Source organism: Bos mutus, chromosome 16, assembly GCF_027580195.1.
Source record: "Bos mutus isolate GX-2022 chromosome 16, NWIPB_WYAK_1.1, whole genome shotgun sequence".
NCBI lineage: Eukaryota > Metazoa > Chordata > Mammalia > Artiodactyla > Bovidae > Bos > Bos mutus.
The window spans coordinates 30,801,735-30,821,412 of NC_091632.1; the positions used below are offsets into that span (position 1 = coordinate 30,801,735).

General features: G+C 34.1%; 1 protein-coding gene across 4 annotated transcripts in view; it reads left to right on the forward strand.

Annotated features, from left to right (window-relative positions):
- RC3H1 (ring finger and CCCH-type domains 1) overlaps nucleotides 1-19,678 on the forward strand; it is a 75,812-nt gene that overhangs the window by 47,728 nt on the left and 8,406 nt on the right. For 3 of the 4 annotated variants that reach the window (XM_070384904.1, XM_070384903.1, XM_070384902.1), the window contains 12 exons: nucleotides 76-194; nucleotides 1,518-1,630; nucleotides 5,011-5,292; nucleotides 5,629-5,843; nucleotides 7,388-7,758; nucleotides 8,313-8,480; nucleotides 12,665-12,817; nucleotides 14,831-15,044; nucleotides 15,505-15,595; nucleotides 15,721-15,853; nucleotides 17,714-17,887; nucleotides 19,178-19,293. In XM_070384904.1, the coding sequence (XP_070241005.1) occupies nucleotides 76-194; nucleotides 1,518-1,630; nucleotides 5,011-5,292; nucleotides 5,629-5,843; nucleotides 7,388-7,758; nucleotides 8,313-8,480; nucleotides 12,665-12,817; nucleotides 14,831-15,044; nucleotides 15,505-15,595; nucleotides 15,721-15,853; nucleotides 17,714-17,887; nucleotides 19,178-19,293 (2,149 nt within the window). The remainder of the gene's footprint in view (nucleotides 1-75; nucleotides 195-1,517; nucleotides 1,631-5,010; nucleotides 5,293-5,628; nucleotides 5,844-7,387; nucleotides 7,759-8,312; nucleotides 8,481-12,664; nucleotides 12,818-14,830; nucleotides 15,045-15,504; nucleotides 15,596-15,720; nucleotides 15,854-17,713; nucleotides 17,888-19,177; nucleotides 19,294-19,678) is intronic. The other variant, XM_070384906.1, reaches the window with a different exon arrangement.

Below are 19,678 nucleotides of genomic sequence, written 5' to 3' on the forward strand. Positions count from 1 at the left end.
CTCCTTTACTAATTTAGTATTGGGCAGAACTTTGAAAAACATAGTTTGAAAAAAAATTTTTTATTTGTTGTATAGATGCTCCTTCTCCTACTTGGGAACAGCTAGAAAATGGGTTGGTTGCTGTGCGTACAGTGGTACATGGGCTGGTTGATTATATCCAGAATCACAGCAAAAAAGGAACAGATCAACAGCAGGTAAGGGAGGTGTTTGAAATTTAAAAGTAAGCTACTGTGGTTATCCTTACAGATAAAAATTAACCCAATAAGACGACGAGAATATTTTTAGACTCTGTAAAGACTAGAAATTAAAATTAAAAATCTATTTTTAACTCCCTATTCCATTAGACATCAAGAAAAATGTAACAAAAATAATAAGGTTTATAGAGAATGGTTAGCAGCCAGTTTACTGGATTAGCCTAGTAATTTTGTCTGACGGCATTGAAATTAAGTAATCCTTGCTGGCCTGATGTCGTGCTGGAGTCACTTCACATTGGATATAGCAGCATTTGATTCCATGTTAAAGGTCATTCCAGTTATATAAACTTATTCTTTTCGTGGCTACTATTGCTTTCTGTTTGATTATAAGTGTTACTTTCTAGTGCTAATGCTGTATTTCTCCAGTACTGTTCACATATTTTGTAAATGCTTTTTCTCTATTACTATTTAAATATTTTTCATTCATAATGTCTCTTATGCCAGTGGGACAAATTTTCCTCAGATATTTTTTAATGGAATATATGGCAGTAAAATATAATAGCCTATGTTATGGCTGGAATTTTAAATTTTACTCCCAAAGATTTCATTTCACCCTCAGAATTTATGTTAGGTTCACTTTATCTTTTATTTTGCCATAGGAAGCTTGAGAAATTAAAACTTTGTTATTAATTTATCTGGCTCAGGTAAATATTAACAATTTCTTTAAAATTAAGAAATATTAAAAGTGTCCTGCTAAGTCGAATAGTACACATATGCTTTCCCAATCTAAGATCAGAACTTTATTTTATGATTAAGACATTTAGAAAAATTAATGTTAAAATTTAGTTAAAATTACTTTTTAACTCCCTGTTACAAAAATAATATTAACTTTTAAGTTCTTCCCATGTTTTGTAGTATGTTATAAAGGAACATAATTGTAAGCATAGTTACATTGAACACTATCCAAATCAACTATTAAAAGACAGGTTAAGTATTTGAAGGTCCTAAACTCCAGGGGTTTGCTTGTCCACTGTACAATGTTGGAGGGAAGATCATAGAGCCCTCATGAGATTGAATCAAGAATTTATGTGATGTTACATGTTTGATAGTTAATATCAACATAGAAAAATCAGAGCTACATTTTTTAAGTAATTTATTTTTGGACTCTCTAAGACCTCAGACAGGATAATGTTCCAGCACTTTTGCTCTGAGTAGTCTAGGTAAGTGTATAAGTTAGTCTGAGTTATTCATCTGGATTGTTCTTTAAATAGTGACACAAAATTTACATTATTTTAAATAGCTAATGTTTAATTTTGATCTTAGCCTCCACAGCATAGCAAATATAAAACATACATGTGTCGAGACATGAAGCAGAGAGGAGGATGCCCTCGGGGGGCCAGCTGTACATTTGCACACTCACAGGAGGAACTGGAAAAGTAAGTTTGAAAGTCATCAGACTCAACCTTCCAATAATTTGTTAGAGAATAATTTGCTGCCATTGAGAAATAGGAAGAAATGTATTTGCATTCCCTTTGATGAATAGGAAATGTTTGGAAAGTAATACAAAACTTTAAAAAAAGAAAAGCAAATCAGTTTCCTTACCTTTCATTACATTGTGCCTACAAATGGAAAACTACTTATGGTTAACTAAATCTAGAAGTGAGTCATTTTCATTACCCCCTCCCCCAAATTAAAAGTCTCAGAATTTTCATCAGCTTTAACTGATTGAACTTAACTAATTGAAAATTGCATTTCCAGTGGAAAATTTTGCCCTTTGTCTATCAAGAAAATATTTACTGCCAGGCTCATTTTTACAGATTCTTTCAAATTTCAAGGACCAGATAATTTCAATGATTTTAAATCTCCAGCACAGAGTAAAAAGAAAGGAAAAACCTCTTAATTGTTTTATAAAACCCGTGTAACACTGACACTAAATTTGACGAAGATAGCACAATTAAAGAAAGCTACAGATTCATCTCACTTGATATTTTTTAAATCCCAACTATTACAACTTGGAATTCAGTACATTAAAATAGACACCATTACAAAGGTGCAAAGGTAGCACAGTATAATTACCGTAGGTTAGAGAAGAAGGGTTTTGTAACCATGTGATCATAGCCAAAGATACCAAAAGGCATTTGAATAATATTTGATGTCCATCAAGGTTCCTTGGTAGAACAAAAATATCATAGATATTTTCCCAACATGATAATTATATCTCAAGTCAAGAGCCAGATGCTTACTTGGTATTAGTTTATTATATACAGTCCTTTTTCAGACAAGACTCAGGGAAATTTTTCTGCTAGTAAAAAGTGTTACTTAACATTCCAGAAGTTGTAGTTAATGTATGTAAGCAAGAGAATAAAATATCCAAAATCATTAAATGGGAAAATTCAAGAGAAATGCTAGAATCAAAAGAACCAATAATTTAGTAAGTAGCAAATCAAAAAAATGAATTGCTTTCATATAAACTAAAAAGGGAAACATAACCAGTTAAAAATTAAGGTGACATTAACATCCCTTTTGCATTAACAACAAAAAATGTTAAACACCAAATAATCTAATAAATACCCAGGATCTATATTGAATTGAATTAGTAAACTACCTAGGAACATAAGAGTTGACTAAATGAAGCATACTGTGTTCTTGGATGAGACTTGGCATTATTTTTTTAAATAAAATAAAGAGGTTTTATTTTCTCTTAAACAGTAAATTCAGTGAAATCTCAGAATCTTAACAGGATGATTTTTAGGCCCTAACAAATTCGTTCATTTGGAAGAAGAAAGTTGCCAATAACCAGGAAATTCTGAGGGAAAAAGTCTTCAGTGGGGACTAGACTAATAACTATTAATATTAACCTGTTTTATGAAGCTAAAGTATAAAAACTGTGATATTAGCATAGGAATAGATAGACCAATGAAATACAGTAGAAAATCTAGAAAGAATTCCAGATACATATAGGAACTCAGCAATGTGAAAAAAAGTGACATTTCACATCAATATCAAAAAAATATGATGATGAAACAACTCTATTTGAAAAATAATTAGGGCTGGATTCTTAACCTTTACACCAAAATGAATTATAAATTTCTCAGAGATTTAAATATTTAGGAGAAAATTATAGAGTACTTAGAGATTTTTGTTGTTGTTACATTATCTTATGTAGGAAAGGATTTTTTTTAATATAATTTTATTTATTTATTTTTGATTGCACTGGGTCTTCATTGCTGCATGGGCTTTTCTCTAGTTGTGGTGAGTGGAGACTACTCTAGTTGCAGTGCACAGGCTTCTCATTTATGTGGCTTCTCTTGTTTGCGGAGCATGGGCTCCAGAGCACTCAGGCTTCAGTAGTTGCAGCTCCGAGGCTCTAGAGCACAGGCTCAGTAGCTGTGGCACCCAGGTTTTGTTTCCCCGTGGCATGTGGGATCTTCCTGGACTAGGGATCAAACCTGTGTCTCCTGCATTGGCAGGTGGATTCTTTACCACTACACTGGCAGGGAAGCCCAGGAAAGGATTTTTGAAGAATGACACCTGCATGCATAAAGAAGATTAATAAATTTGATTAAATGAAAGTTAAAAATTAAGATAATGGCTCAAATACCACAAAAGTAAGAAGGAAAAGTGGTGGTGAAATGACATGATACCTGTAACACAAAATGATCTCCTACAAATCTATAAGAAAGAGAAGAACCAGTAGATACATGGATCAGACATGTAAACAATTCACCAAAGAAACACAAATGGCCAGCAAACATGTGAAACTATGTTCTGCTGCTGCTGCTGCTAAGTCGCTTCAGTCGTGTCCGACTCTGTGCGACCCCACAGACGGCAGCCCACCAGGCTCCCCCGTCCCTGGGGTTCTCCAGGCAAGAACACTGGAGTGGGTTGCCATTTCCTTCTCCAGTGCATGAAACTGAAAAGTGAAAGTGAAGTCGCTCAGTCGTATCCAACTCTTAGCGACCCCATGGACTGCGGCCCACAAGGCTCCTCCGTCCATGGGATTTTCCAGGCAAGAGTACTGGAGTGGGGTGCCATTGCCTTCTCCGATGTTCAGTTTCACTAATTGTTAAAGAAATGCAAATTAAAACCTAATTTTTTTTTTTAACTGTCAGAGGCTGAGACTAGCCAATGTTTAATAAGATATTGAAAAAAAGCCTTTTTTTTTTAAAAAAATCAGTAGGAGTTATAATAGCTTTGGACATTATAAGAATTTCTAATATGCATACATTAGACTTAGTAATTCTGCTTTTGGTTATTTACACAGGTGTGAAGTATATGTATATAATTTTCTGTTACCACATTGTTTTAATAGCAAAAATTAGGGGCAACCTAAAGTATACTGACATAAAGGAATAGTTAAGATTTTGAAGTAGAGGAAAAAATTTACTAAGCAGTCATCAGTTAAGTTCAGTTCAGTTGCTCAGTCGTGTCTGACTCTTTGCCATATATAACCCTATTTCTGTAAATAATAATCTTATAAATGTAAGAATATTAAACTAGTGCATAGAGTGGAAAAATCTGTATTATATATCAAACTCTTAACAGTAGTTACTGTTGATGGGTGATCCCTCCCCAACCCCTACTCCAAAGTTTGTCTATGTGTGTCTATATATATACAGACATATATATATATATATATATATACACACACACACACACAAGTTTCCAAGATGATAGCTAGAGCCATTGTTTCAAGAGAATTTCTAGAAAGTAATATGCTCAGAATCTTTTCCTTTTGTATCTTAAATACATTTTATTTCTTAATTTTTGCTTCCACAATTTTGGTTTTTGTTGTGCACCTTTGCTTTTTCTATAGATTTCGTAAAATGAACAAACGCCTGGTTCCTAGAAGACCCCTGAGTGCCTCTTTGGGTCAACTTAATGAGGTGGGCCTGCCTTCAACAGCTATCCTTCCGGAAGAAGGGGCAGTGGATCTGCCTAGCAGAAAAACCCCTGCTCTGCCGAATGGGATTGTATCAGCAGGGAATGCAGTAACACAACTGATTCCACGAGGGACAGACCCCAGCTACGAATCCAGTCTGAAACCAGGAAAGATCGATCACTTGAGCAGTAGTGCCCCTGGGTCCCCTCCTGACTTGTACGTTGTTTTTACTAACTTTTATTTAAAGTTTCTTTATTGACATAAAGTAGAAGGAAGAAAGAATAATCAGTGTTTTGTTTGGGGGAGGGGAAAACCCTTAACTGGAGGGCTCTATTCTGTTGTTTTTTATTTCTATTTCATGTGCCAGTGATTTTTTGAGAAACAGTATAGGTGACATAAGATCAAAGTTTGCAAGATTTCTGGAAAACAATGGTTATTGGAAGAAACCTGTTTCCCAAATTTTGGCAATTTTTTTAAACATGTAACAGTTTGTATACATTTAGAAATGTTTTTAAGACCTTAAACTTGACATGCAGACTCTTGCTCCCCTAGGCTAGAATCAGTCCCTAAGAGTATTTCTACCTTGCCTGTTAATCCGCATCCTGTACCTCCAAGAGGACCAACAGAGCTGCCCCCTATGCCTGTCACTAAACCTCTTCAGATGGTGGCGCGAGGTTCTCAGCTCTATCCAGCACAGCAGGCTGATGTTTATTACCAGGATCCTCGAGGAGCCGCTCCGCCGTTCGAATCAGCACCTTATCAGCAGGGTAATGATCTTTCATTTATGTCACTCACTTTTCTTAGGAGTTGGAAGAATGATTTCAAGTAAGAGTGACCATATTTTCAGTAATCTCCTCAAAAAAATGCTTTTTTTTAATACTTGGGAAAAAACTGAAGTTATATGATCAGCTAAATAATATGAAACAAATGAAGTAGCAAAGCTAGGAAAACCAGTTTACCCTAACTGCTAGAAGCAGTTGTATATTAAAAGTGTTTACATATTTATGGAAATAAGTCCTTCAAGTAGACAATGGAAATTTGCTGAGGCACAATATATATTTTCCTGACAAAAGTTTTCTTCAAGCATGAGAAAAGAATATAATATTATGGTGAATATAAATTAAACACACATGGTACATTTTTTCCTTTCAGTTGTCATGTAATATTTTTTTCTAGGTCCTGTAATATACATGAGAAAATGCAAGTACGTACTTCTAGAGAGTTTATAGTATAGAATCAATATTATAAAGAATAGAAAACTATATGCATGTTTGAAATGAGGTGTTCACTTGTGGTGGTGAATATTACTGTGGTAGAAATTAACTGCAAGACTCAAGGAAGATCATTGAGAACTTGAGGACTCAAAAGACTCAGGAAGAATGCCCTAAATAGAGGTTTTGGGAATAGAAAGGAAAATTTACAAATGGATTGTAAAGATGAGAGTCTAGAGTCAAGGAGGAGTAAGACTATTGTTAATCCAGGTGTGACTTGAGGTCTGGACTAATGTGGTGAGAAAATAGGAAGCAGGTATTTGAGAAAACAGACATAGCCAATTTTAATGGTAATACTAGGTATGGAGAATGAGTTTTCACATAATGTAATTCATATTAAAAAAAAATAAACAATGAAGAAAATACATATAGGAAGCTTCTGTCCTGATTGCCAACAGAGGAGCTCATCAGTTGAGGCAAATGTCTTGAAATTGGGAAGCTACTGCCACAACTATTGGGTCGGGAACTCTAGGAGACTTTCCTGGCAGTCCAATGGTTGAGATTCCATGTTTCCACTGCAGAGGACACGGGTTCAGTCCCTGATTGGGGAACTAAGAGCCTACGTGCCTTTCAGCATGGCCAAAAAAATAACTCTAGAGTTATGCAGTTAGCCACTCTATCTGTACCAGCAGAATGGATCTTTTGAGGGCCATATCTCTTTCCAGTTAACTCAGTCTCACATTCTAAACTTATGCAAATGAAAGATTTGTGGAACCTAAGCTTCAGGAAAATATAGTTCTTTTGCTTTCCAGTGTTTGCAGTATATTAGGCACACCAGAAAGATGATCAGAGAATCGAGAGAGCCAGTTTACTGTTGTAGACTGTGAATAGGTTGGTGTTTTCAATAATTTGGAAGGAGAATTTTTGCTTGATATTTTTCATAAATCTAGCCTGACTACATACCTAAGCAGAGGGGAAAACATCTAAAAAATGAGTGGATTTTTGATTCTTTGCTGTTGAAATATTTTAAAAGGAAAAGTCTTACATAGAAAAATAGATTGGCTGATTGTTGCTTTCGGTTGCTCTTTTGTACTGTACAGGTATGTACTATGCTCCACCTCCACAATGTGTGTCTCGTTTTGTCCGACCTCCACCATCTGCTCCTGAACCTGGTGCTCCCTACTTGGATCATTATCCACCATACCTCCAAGATCGTGTAGTAAACTCACAGTATGGCACACAGCCACAACAGTACCCTCCTATGTACCCACCACACTATGATGGCCGTCGAGTATACCCAGCTCAGTCTTATGCAAGAGAGGAGATTTTCCGAGAAAGTCCTATACCCATTGAGATTCCACCTGCAGCAGTGCCACCCTATGTACCAGAACCCAGAGAAAGATACCAACAAATGGAAGGTTACTATCCAGTGGCTGCACACCCAACTCAGATCAGACCTTCATACAACAGAGTATGCTGAGTTCTTTTTATTATTATTAATGTAGATTTAATTAGACTATTTTTTACAGCGATTTTCTGTTTAACCTTTTACCATGGTAATAAACCTTTGATCAGTTAATTCTTTTAAAAGAAAGCAACTTTTGTCACCTTTTCATAATCTTCATAGATTTAGGTTTTATTTATTTTTTGACTATTAAAAGGGAAATAAATTACTGCCCCACTCCCACTAACCCATCTTAGTTTCTGAAAATGTTAGATGGTTTTATTAATGTTTCTAGATTCATTTAGAAAGTATGGTCTCTGACAAAGAAAAAGAAACTTATATTTAGGTCTTTGGGAAGTCCTGAGAACTTTTAGGGGTTTTGTTTTGTTTTATTAAGTCTTGCTATTTCCAGATGTTAAGATGAGTATCAGTTCAGTTCAGTCGCTCAGTTGTGTCCGACTCTTTGCGGTCCCATGAATCACAGCAGATGAGTATACAGGCTAGTTATTCAAAATGTGTGCTAAGTGAATCATTGTGTCCTGAAATTCTTTTTCAATTTATACTCATCTTTTCACTTCCAGGAGCCTCCGTACAGTCGGCTTCCGCCTCCTCCCCAGCCCCATCCTAGTCTAGATGAGTTACATCGAAGACGAAAGGAAATAATGGCACAGCTAGAAGAAAGGAAGGTTATCTCTCCACCTCCTTTTGCACCTTCACCAACATTGCCTTCTGCCTTCCATCAAGAGGAAGTAAGCCTGTGACTTTTTAGTCTCATTTATCAAATTTTCCTTTATCAGCGGTTTAAGTAATCTTCACCCTTCCCAAGATCATGAAGATATTTTTATGTTTTCTTCTGAAAGGTTTATTATTATTATTTTGATCTGTAATCCATCTAGAATTGATTTTTGTATATAATATCATAATCTGGTCATAGTCAAGTGACTGTATATGTTTCAGTTTTATTAATCTATTTCTCTGTCCTTCTACCAACATCACACTGTCTTCATGTGGTGATGTGTGTTTTCCAGTTTTGGTCTTCAGGTTTATCTTTGCTGTTCTTTGTCCTTGGAAATTCCAAACATACTTTAGAATCAGCATGTGGATGTCCACAGAAATATCTGCTGCAGTTTTTATTAGAATTACATCGAATCTCTGGATCTGCACAACCCACTATGCTAACCACTAGCCATATATGGATAATGATACCTAAATTAAGCCTAATCTGAGTTCCCTGGTGCTATAAGCATAAAACATATATTGGATTTGAAGATTTAGTACCCCCTCAAAAATATTTCAGTCAGTCAGTCAGTTCAGTCGCTCAGTTGTGTCTGACTGCGACCCCGTGAATTGCAGCACGCCAGGCCTCCCTGTCCATCACCAACTCCCGGAGTTCAGTCAGACTCACATCCATTGAGTCAGTGATGCCATCCAGCCATCTCATCCTCTGTTGTCCCCTTCTCCTCAGTAATACATTTATATTAATTTATATAGTCTATATAAGTAATTATGATTATATGTAATATATATTAATTACATGTTAAAATTATACTACTTTGGATTATTAAGTTAAATAAAAGGTATTGTTAAAATTATTTAACAATTTAACCTCTTCTCAGGGGATCTTCCCCTCCCAGGGATTGAACCTGGGTCTCCTTTGTTGCAGGCAAATTCTTTACTGTCTGAGCTACCAGAAAAGTCCCCTTTTCACTTTGGATTATTAAATGTATTGTTAAAATGAATTTTATATTTTTATTTTTTAATGTGCCTATTAAAAAATTTTACATATGTGGGTCAGTTATATTTTTCACTGGACAGTGTTGCTTTAGATCCATTTGAGGAGAAGTAACATCTTTCTAGTAGTGAGTCTCTACGAATATGGTATACTCTCCATTTTCTTGAATATTCTTTAATTTCTCTCAATAATGTCCTACCTTGTATGGTTTTCAGTGTCTTTCACATCTTTCATTAAACTTATTACTAGAAAACTAATGTTTTTGAAGATGTTTTAAATGGAATCCTTTTTGAAGTTTCATATTCTCTTTGTTCTTATTACAGAAAAATTAAGTAGATTTTTATGAATTTGATCCTTGTGTTCAGCAGCTTTGGTAGATTTCCCTATTAATTCTTGTATTTGTTAGTGGATTCTTTTGGATTTTTGTGTTCTCTATGAATGGTGACCATTTTGCTTTCTCCTTTTCTATTCTTAAGTATTTTCTTTTTCTTATTAGTTATGTAAGCTAGATCTCCAGTGTAATATTAGAAAGAGAGATGATGATAGATTTTCTTATTTCTGGTCTTTGAGCAAATGAAACTTCTAACAGTTTAACGTTATGATGTTTGCTGTCAGCTTTTTCATAGGTAATCTTTATCAGATTAATAAAGTTTCCTTGTATTTCTAGTTTTAGACTATTTTTATAACTGAGACATGTCTAAGTTTTGTTGAACTCAATAGCGAGGAAAGCAGTAGGATGATAAGGTTAATTCAAATACAAGAGACAGGTTAATATAGGTAGTAAAAGGCAGAAAAACACTGAAATAGAGTTACTAGAATAAACTGTTGAATAGTTGAATAAACTAGAGAGTAATAAACAATAATTTCAAGGTTATCAGTATTTCAACAAGACAATGCTAAAAGTTATTATGAGTATTATCTTACTATCTTTTTAATGTCTACAGGTTTTATTCCACTTCTAATGTCTTACTAGGAATTTATCATCAATTTTATCTCTTCAGAAAGCTATCTTTTTGCTTTGTTGATCTTATGTATTTATTTTGGCTTGTTGTTATACATACTGCCTCAGTTCAATGTGTATAGCCATTTTAAGTCAAATAGATTTTTTTCATATGGGTGCAGTTTATCTTATGTAAGGAAAATGTCTTACATGCTTTACGTGTAGAATTATAATTCTAAACAGTATTTCTAAGCAATGAAAGTTGAAAAGTAAAGTATACCATATTGCATATAATAAACAGTAAACTTTGGGATGTATGAAAGTAAAATTACTAAAGATAGTTCACAGTATCTAGCTTTCCTGTCTAAACACTGTATGAATTTTCCACAATAATGTAGGTTAGGTTAATTAGTAAAGCTGTAACATCTTCTCTTAATATCATTTTACTTGTAAAGGATAAACATGACATGATATTTTTTCAAAACCTGACTATTAGAGACATCCCTGAGCTTTGTTATGCAATACCATTTTTTGAGAAATATGGAAAGCAATATGACACCATGAAAAGTGAGCCAGTTTTAGAATGAAATACACTTATCTGTCACGTTCAGCTTTGTGGCTCAGATCTTTCGTAAGTTACTTAGCTTTCCTTAACCTTGAGGCTCAGGTTTCTCTATTTGTAAATCAAGCATAACAAAACCTACCTCATAGTGGTGTGGTGAAAATTAAATATGACACAAGGCATCTGGCACATAGTGGGCATTCAGTAAATAATAACTTTGTATTTTTTTTTATTTCTAAAAAGTAATAATGTGTGACTGTTAAGGAACTTTAGAATTTGTCTCATTAATAACATAAAGCTATATAATTAAACTTCAGTTCTGATTATTACAACCCCACATATAGTTATACTAAACTGATACATTATGAAAATAATGTAACATAGAAATTTCTCCAAAATCTCATTTTCTGTATCATTGTCAGTTTATTATATTTCAACTTTTTAATATGTATTTCAACTTTTCTGTACATGAACTAACCTATCATTATATTTTTTAATAGGATTATTTAGTAATTACATCTTCAGGTTTTGTGTTTTGCATATTTTTGGTTTTTGTTTTTACTTAACCAATTATCTTGCATGTCTTGCTGTTGGAGGCAGAAAATGGTCTTGTTAGTAGACCATGTCTTTTAAAAAACTAGTTGTTTTATACAAAAGTTGTGTGTGGAGAAGACATGTAAAAAAGAGATGGGATTTTTAAAATAGAAGTAGGACAGAAAAAAATGGGAAGAAGTTATACACAATGGAAACAGGAGTTGTGCTTGAAAATGAGTGGTATTTATGAACAGCAGATCCTTCTGCCATTGCAGAAGACCAGAATGATGACTCAGAAAATAGAATTTTTTATTTTATTTTTTTTTCAGTATAGGGGAAGCATAGAGCCATTTAAATGTACCAGTATCCCCCTGGAGTGTTAGTATGCCAGTATATACATCTGTGATAAAGTGAGGGCAATTTAATAGTGTCCTAGCACTCCTTATACTGGTATAACCTTGGTCAGATCACCCATGTTGTCTCACCTGGACTTGAAGAACATATGAGATAGTGTAAGCACTTAGAAGGCTGTAAAAGGTTACACAAATGTGAATGTAAGTAAAAATACATCAGACTTAGAATACCTATTTGGTTATTATATAACTTCAGAGCTCATCTTAAGAAAATTTGGAATCTTCACTTCATTGAATCATTCAACGTAAGGACCAGATTTTATTCAAGATACAAGTTGTTGCTATTAAAGAGATTCAGGGAAAAAGTCATTATGTCATCATGTACTTAAATAGAACATTTATGATTACATTTTAAAGAGTGTTTAGTGCTCTTGTTTACCTGAAATATTATTGAAAGAAACATTAAAAAGAGTCTAGCAAAACCAGGGCCTAGTACTTATTTGCTTAAATGTTAACTTAATCTGTTGAGAAAGGGGATGAGCAAATTGCTTCAAAAATCCTAATTTGATTCTTTGAAAGATTTTGAGATACTTCTTTTTGACTTTGTGTTAACAAAATGTAATGGCTCAACATCAGTTTTTGTTTGTTTTACATTTTTCATAGTCAACAAAAATCTTCTATTGTGACACAAATCAAATAACCATTATTTTGTTGCTTTAGCATGCTGTTCTAAAGAAATTCCTGCTTTCTCGGTGTTGTTACTCATAGACCTATTTCCTATTTTGTTTCCTTTTTCTTTTTTCTATCTCTAGTTTTTGGATGAAGACTTGAAGGTAGCTGGGAAATACAAAGGAAATGATTATAGCCAGTATTCACCCTGGTCATGTGACACTATTGGCTCCTACATTGGAACCAAAGATGCAAAACCTAAAGATGTTGTGGCAGCAGGGAGTGTGGAAATGATGGTATGTGTAACAACTGAGCCATAGTTCTATACTGTGTGATTGAATTATATTTAAAACCTTTTTGATTTCTTTTATAATTCTTAACTCTTAAGTTTAAACAATAAAGTTGAATCTAGTGAACAACACTAGTTTTTGTGTCACAATTATAGTTACTTAGCTTCAAATAAGCTGTGGTATACCGAAATGTATTACACTAAAATCATTTTATTTTTTAACAAAAGTAGTGTAACACCAGTGTATCTAATACTCAAGCTTAAAATATATGACTATTTTATCTTAATTGCTTCTTTATCCTTTAAAGAAATAAAACTTTACCTAAGTAATTAAATCCGACTTTCTATACCTTCCTAATCTCATTTTCTGCTCCTCTCCTTCCCTGGAGTTAAGGTAAATCCTATCCTGAATTGAGAGTTTATCATTTCATGGATACTTTTATTGACTTATAAATAATTTTGTTTTGAATATTTATAGACCTTATACATATTATAAATTTCAGCCTATGTTTTCTTTCAGCATTGTTTTTTGAGATGTATCCAAATTTATATCTAAGTCCAAATTCATTCATTTTCACTTCTTTTATCAGATACCATTTATGATAACTGATAATCATACAATAAATAAATATAATTGTTTATTCATTTTCGTGTTGATATTTTTAGGCTGTTTTTGATCTTTTATTATTATCTACAGTGCTACAGTAAACATTCTTGCCTATGTTTCCTTGTTTACATGGATGAAATTTATGTTTAGGAGTAGTGTTAATGAGTTAAAGGTATGCCTTGACTTTTTTTTTTTTTTTTTACTATTATTCTTAAGCCATTTGCCCTTATTAATTCTAAGAAAGGTTCCCTGGGTTGTAAGATATAGATTTTCAAAGAGGAAGACTTGTCCAGCAGGTTGAGAGAAGACCAGTTCTTGGTAATAGAAAAGCAAGACTTAGATGCCAGTATAGCTGTAAATGAGTGAAGTAGCATCTATAGCATGAATATGATTAGATGCCAGGCAATAAAAAAAGAAAGAGAAAGAAAGGAATATAGAGGAGAAAAAAGCAGAAAGGAACCTTTTGCTTTTCTGTAGTGGGTTTAGGGCAACATTGTTTTTAGGCCATAAAAAACAGCCTCTCTAAGAACAGGAATGAGATAAGGAGGCAGAGTAGATAGAAACCCTTGTTTCAGAAAGAGTAATTAAAATAAGTTTTATAAATTACTGAAGAATAAAAATGTTGTCCAACCTAACCTACATGTTATTGAACATTTCCCAAATGGATAAAAATCTCCCCCAGTGTTTTTCAAACATGAGTCTGGATGTGAATTCTGATCCTTAGAATTTAACCTAAGGATCTGTTAAAGGTCAAGTTCTAATTCAGTAAGACTGGGATGAGACCTGAAATTCTGCATTTCTAGTGAGTTCTGTAGTGATGCTGTTGCTTCTGGACTTTGGGCTATACTTTGGGCTTCCCTCGTGGCTCAGCTGGTAAAGAATCGCCTACAATGTGGGCGACCTGGGTTCAATGCCTGGGTTGAGAAGATCCCCTGGAGAAGGGAATGGCTACCTACTCCAGTATTCTGGCCTGGAGAATTCCATGGACTATGAAGTCCATGGGGTCACAAAGAGTCAGACACGATTAAGTGACTTTCACTTCACTTTAAGTAGCAAGGGTCGGACAGTTCAGTTTCCATTTATCTTTCTGACTGTAATCCCTTTTAAAAGCCTATGTTGGCACATATTTTTAAAGAATGTTTATATATATCTATTTGAATGTGTACATATATATATTTGTATATGTGTGTGTGTGTGTGTATGTATACTGGATAATGATGTAAAAAATATTTCTGATGATGTAGAAAAAAATACCATTATAGGGAGTGATCAGAGATTCAAAAGGTAGTGTTTTATATGACAACTAAAAGCAACCAATGATTTTAGTTTTTACCAGTAAATTATTACAGAGCTAAAGGAAATTATGTTAGAGATCTAAGTGAGGGGTGGATTTCTCATTGCATTTTTTCTCAGAATGTGGAGAGTAAAGGAATGAGAGACCAGCGATTGGACCTTCAGAGAAGAGCAGCAGAAACCAGTGATGATGATCTCATCCCATTTGGAGACCGACCAACAGTATCTCGGTTTGGTGCCATTTCTCGAACTTCCAAAACGATCTATCAGGGTGCTGGCCCAATGCAGGCTATGGCACCTCAGGGAGCTCCCACAAAATCTATTAACATTTCAGGTAATCAGATGTAATCAGATTTTAGAGGGTTCATATTCACAACTGTCAACACTGCCTTCTCCCTATTTACCATCAGTGCTCTTCATAATTTTCAGGGACAGTAGTCTGCAAAGTTTTCTGTGGAATTAGCCCTGTAGAAAAGTAATTATAACCTGGGGAATTATAGGGGTACAAACTAAAATATCTGTATATGAGGGATAACCTATGTGTTTTTTAATAGTTTTATTGTTTTTGTTAAAATAACACATCTTATTTTTAAAAAATTCATACCAGAGGAAAAATTACAAAGACTGATATTTTAGTGGGGAAAAAGCAAACATCAATACCCTATTACCATTTTGGTAGCCATCTTTGAAGATAACTGTACAGAATATAGTTTTGACTTTTAGATTGTGACTACCTGAAAAGGAGAATCAAATCCACGAATTGCATCATTTCACTGTAAATTACTCTCTTACAGATTATGGTCCATATGGAACTCATGGTGGCTGGGGAGGTTCTCCATATTCACCTCATCAAAACATACCTTCTCAGGGACACTTCAGTGAGAGGTATTATGTCATTCTTATTACTTTTATAAACCTTTAGAATTACTCAACTTGCTTTGTTTTTCTGATCAATAGTATTTTTTTTAATAAAATGTAAAATTTATTCCACATTTTCCTTCCCACCAAAGGGAGAGAATATCTATGTCAGAAGTGGCTAGTCATGGAAAACCCCTTCCGTCTGCTGAGAGGGAACAGCTACGACTAGAATTACAGCAGCTAAACCATCAAATTAGCCAACAGACCCAGCTACGTGGACTAGAGGTACAAGCTTAGAAATATTCCAGTTTTTAAAGCTTCTCAAAGAGATTTTAAAAGGAGGAACTTTTGAGGTTCAATGAACCTCAAACTTTAAAGTCTTTTTCTTAAGAGTTAGTATAGGTGTCCATTTTTCAAAGAATTTTAATACTTTGAAGTTTTCAGACTTTAGGAAATTTAGAATTTCTATTATCTGAGAATAGAAAACATATTTTATATGTTTATATGTTTTATATGTTTTTATATGTTATTATATATTATATATAAACTCCTTTTATATTTTTATACTGTATAATATTTTAGATAATCTAAATTTCCTAGATTATCTAAAATATTAAATAAAATAAAATATATAAAAGGAGCTTATATTCCCTGATAACACATTTAAGTTGAGGGTATACTATATAGTTTTTAATCAACAGATGCTTTTAACTTAAATTTTGTTTTTAATTTCTCACATTTTCTTTAATTTTAAAAAATTTCTCTCACTTCTTTTATTCCTCAGTATCTTTAGTAGAAGCTCACAACTTTGACCTAAAAAAAAAAAAATCCTCTACATAATAACAATACCTTTCATTAATATAGTTTTTTCACTTTATAAATTATTATTACATATCTTATTTGACCCATATGGGTTCCTGACACGTAGATTGGGCAGGTGGTATTTTCCTCCCTTTTTGGTTGAAGGATATGAATTTCACAGAGATTGAACATGAACCCAAGTCTTCATACTCTAAGTTCACTGTTTTTTCCACCATGCTGTCTAGTACTTAAGAGAAACAGAATGTCAGAAGACAAAAAATTCTTGAAGTTCTTTAAGTGCCACATCAGGAAGACTAGGTTGTTTATATTATCCTTTGGATTGGAACATAGACTTTGAATATGAAAAGCTAAAGACATTCTAGTGATAAATGCATTGCTCTCTTCTGAAGAAAAAGATACTCTTAGAACGTTAGTCTTTATCTTTCTACCAGGATCTTTAATAATATGTAAGGCATTGCTTTGGAAATAAATTTCTAACTGATTCTGTCTTAGACTTTCTTATTAGCAAGACCAATAGGTAGGATGTTTTGTGTGTTTATTTTTGAGCTTATTTTTGAGCATGTGTCTGGCTTATACTCTTGTGTAAGTGATAAAGTTTAGAAATATAAACCTGTATAGTATTCATGTTTGTCTCCTTTTTCCATTGCTTTATTTACCTTGGTCCAAAACTTCTTGCTAATTCCTATTGTAAGAAAAAAGAATGCTATGTTTATTATGTTCATCTTCAGGTAACTAGTTATTAAAGATTTGGACCTTTAACTTCATAAAATATAATTCTTTACCTTACTATTTCATGGCTTTTTATCTTAGTTGAAATTTCCTAGACTGATTTTCTGTTCCAGAAAATTTCAGCATTGTTTAACTCACTGTGGTTAAAAGTCCTTGTCATAATTGAAGTTTCATTGAAAGAAATTATAGAATTTATTTCAGAGAAAATTCAGTTAAAAAAGAAAAAGCACATTTATAGTTTTTTTCCCCCACATTTATAGTTGACTTCTCTCTTTCAGTTAAAAAAGAAAAAAAAAAAAGCATGTTTATAGTTTTTTCCCCCCACATTTATAGTTGACTTCTGTCTTAAATAAGAAAAGAAGAGCGACTTAAACCAAAGATTAAATTACTGTTCACCAAGTTTAAATCCCCCATCTTCTTCCTTTTTTATTCAAATGGTATTCAAAGAAACAGTGCCTTATAGTTGCATCGATTTTATTGCAAATATATATGAGTAATAAGCTACTTAAGGCTGTGGTCTGGAATCGGGCCTGGTCATTCTATGCTTGGTGTGAAATGTGTTGAGCTGTGTATGTGCTTGGCTTTATGCACTAGGCTGTTAGTAACAGACTGGTGTTGCAGAGGGAGGCGAACACCTTGGCAGGCCAGTCACAGCCCCCACCACCACCACCTCCAAAATGGCCTGGAATGATTTCAAGTGAGCAGTTGAGCTTGGAACTGCACCAGGTGGAAAGGGAAATTGGGAAGAGAACCCGGGAACTGAGTATGGTAAGTGTTACTGTGGAAAGAGAGAGGGAAGGTGAAAGGAAACCCTGTGTGTAGTTGTGTCACTGAACGTGTGGCTCTAGAGTTCTAGAATCATCTAGAGCTATAAAATCATCACCCCAAGGCTAAAATGAGTGATTAATACTTAGAAAGAGTGTCGTGAAAATGGACTGCCTTCTTATTTTATCACTTTTCTCCTCATTTATCTATTGGTTTGAGTGTGGTTTTTGTCTTAGATTTCTGTATTTATAATAAAGTTTCAAGGAAAACAGGGTGATTATCTGAAAGTTACTATATTTCTGTTAAACATGTTGGTTAAGGAAGCAGAGGGGATGGCATTTTTTGCAATGCTATGTTATCCAAGGGCTTCCTTGAAGCTCAATTGGTAAAGAATCTGCCTGCAATGCAGGAGACTCTGGTTAGATTCCTGGGTTGGGTCAGGAAGATCTGCTGGAGAAGGGGTAGGTTCCCATCCAGTATTCTTGGGCTTCCCTTGTGGCTCAGCTGGTAAAGAATCCACCTGCAATGCAAGAGACCTGGGTTTGATCCCTGGATTGGGAAGATCCCCTGGAGAAGGGAAAGGCTACCCACTCCAGTATATTCTGGCCTGGAGAATTCCATGGACTGTGTAGGCCATGGGATCGCAAAGAGTTGGACATGACTGAGTGACTTTCACATCATATGTTATACAAAGGTATATTACCAAGTAACATTTCTAGGTTTCACAGCCCTTAAGTTATTGATGACCTTTTTTTTTGTCATGAATGAAATGCTATCAGCATATTCTTTCCTGTGGAATTGAATCCACAGATATGCTTAGGATTTATGTTATGGTACATGAACACTCATTTCAGTAAATTTTGAATCTTAGGTGATTGAAACATTCCTTCAGATTGCATGGTAATTGATATTTCTTTTTGATGTTGTTGCATAGTTTTCACATTCTTTTAAAGGAAATACATGGGGCTTATTTGTTTTCCTGTTTTCAATAAATGTATTATAGATACTTACTATACTTTGACTTGATTTTTCTGAATCATCAGTTTTCCTATGAGATTTTCCAATGTTAACATGAGACATTGCCCCCTTATTGCCCATCTTGGATGATGAGCAAGTGGACCATACTCCACTATATTTTTGTGTTGTTGTTCTTTTAATCTGCCTGTTTCTTTCGTCATTTTACATAACTAAATATGATTTCTGTTCATCACTTTGTATTACTTGTAGCTGGTTTCTCCTCCATCAGCACTATTAAATAGAAGATAATCAAATTTATTTCCTTTTCTTTCAAAGGAGAACCAGTGTTCTCTGGACGTGAAAAGCAAATTGAATACAAGTAAGCAAGCAGAAAATGGACAACCAGAACCACAAAATAAGGTTCCAGCTGAGGACCTTACATTAACATTCAGGTAAAGAAAGGGACACTTCCATATAGTCTCATACAGTCATGATAGAAGCACTCTCATAAATATAATTTGATTTTTACAATATCATTATTTTGTATACTTTGAGAAAATAATATTTTTGCATAAATTTGGGGGTTTGTAAAGGGGCTTCCTTAGTGGCTCAGTGGTAAAGAACCTGCCTGTCAGTGCAGGAGAAACAGGTTCAATCCCTGGGTTAGAAGATCCCCTGGAGAAGGAAATGACACACCACTCCAGTATTCTTGCCTGGAAAATGCTATGGATAGAAGGAACCTGAAGTGCTACAGTCCATGTGGTCACAAAGAGTTGGACACGACCTAGCAACTAAACAACAAAAAGGAGTTAATAAAACTTATTTTAGAATAGAGTC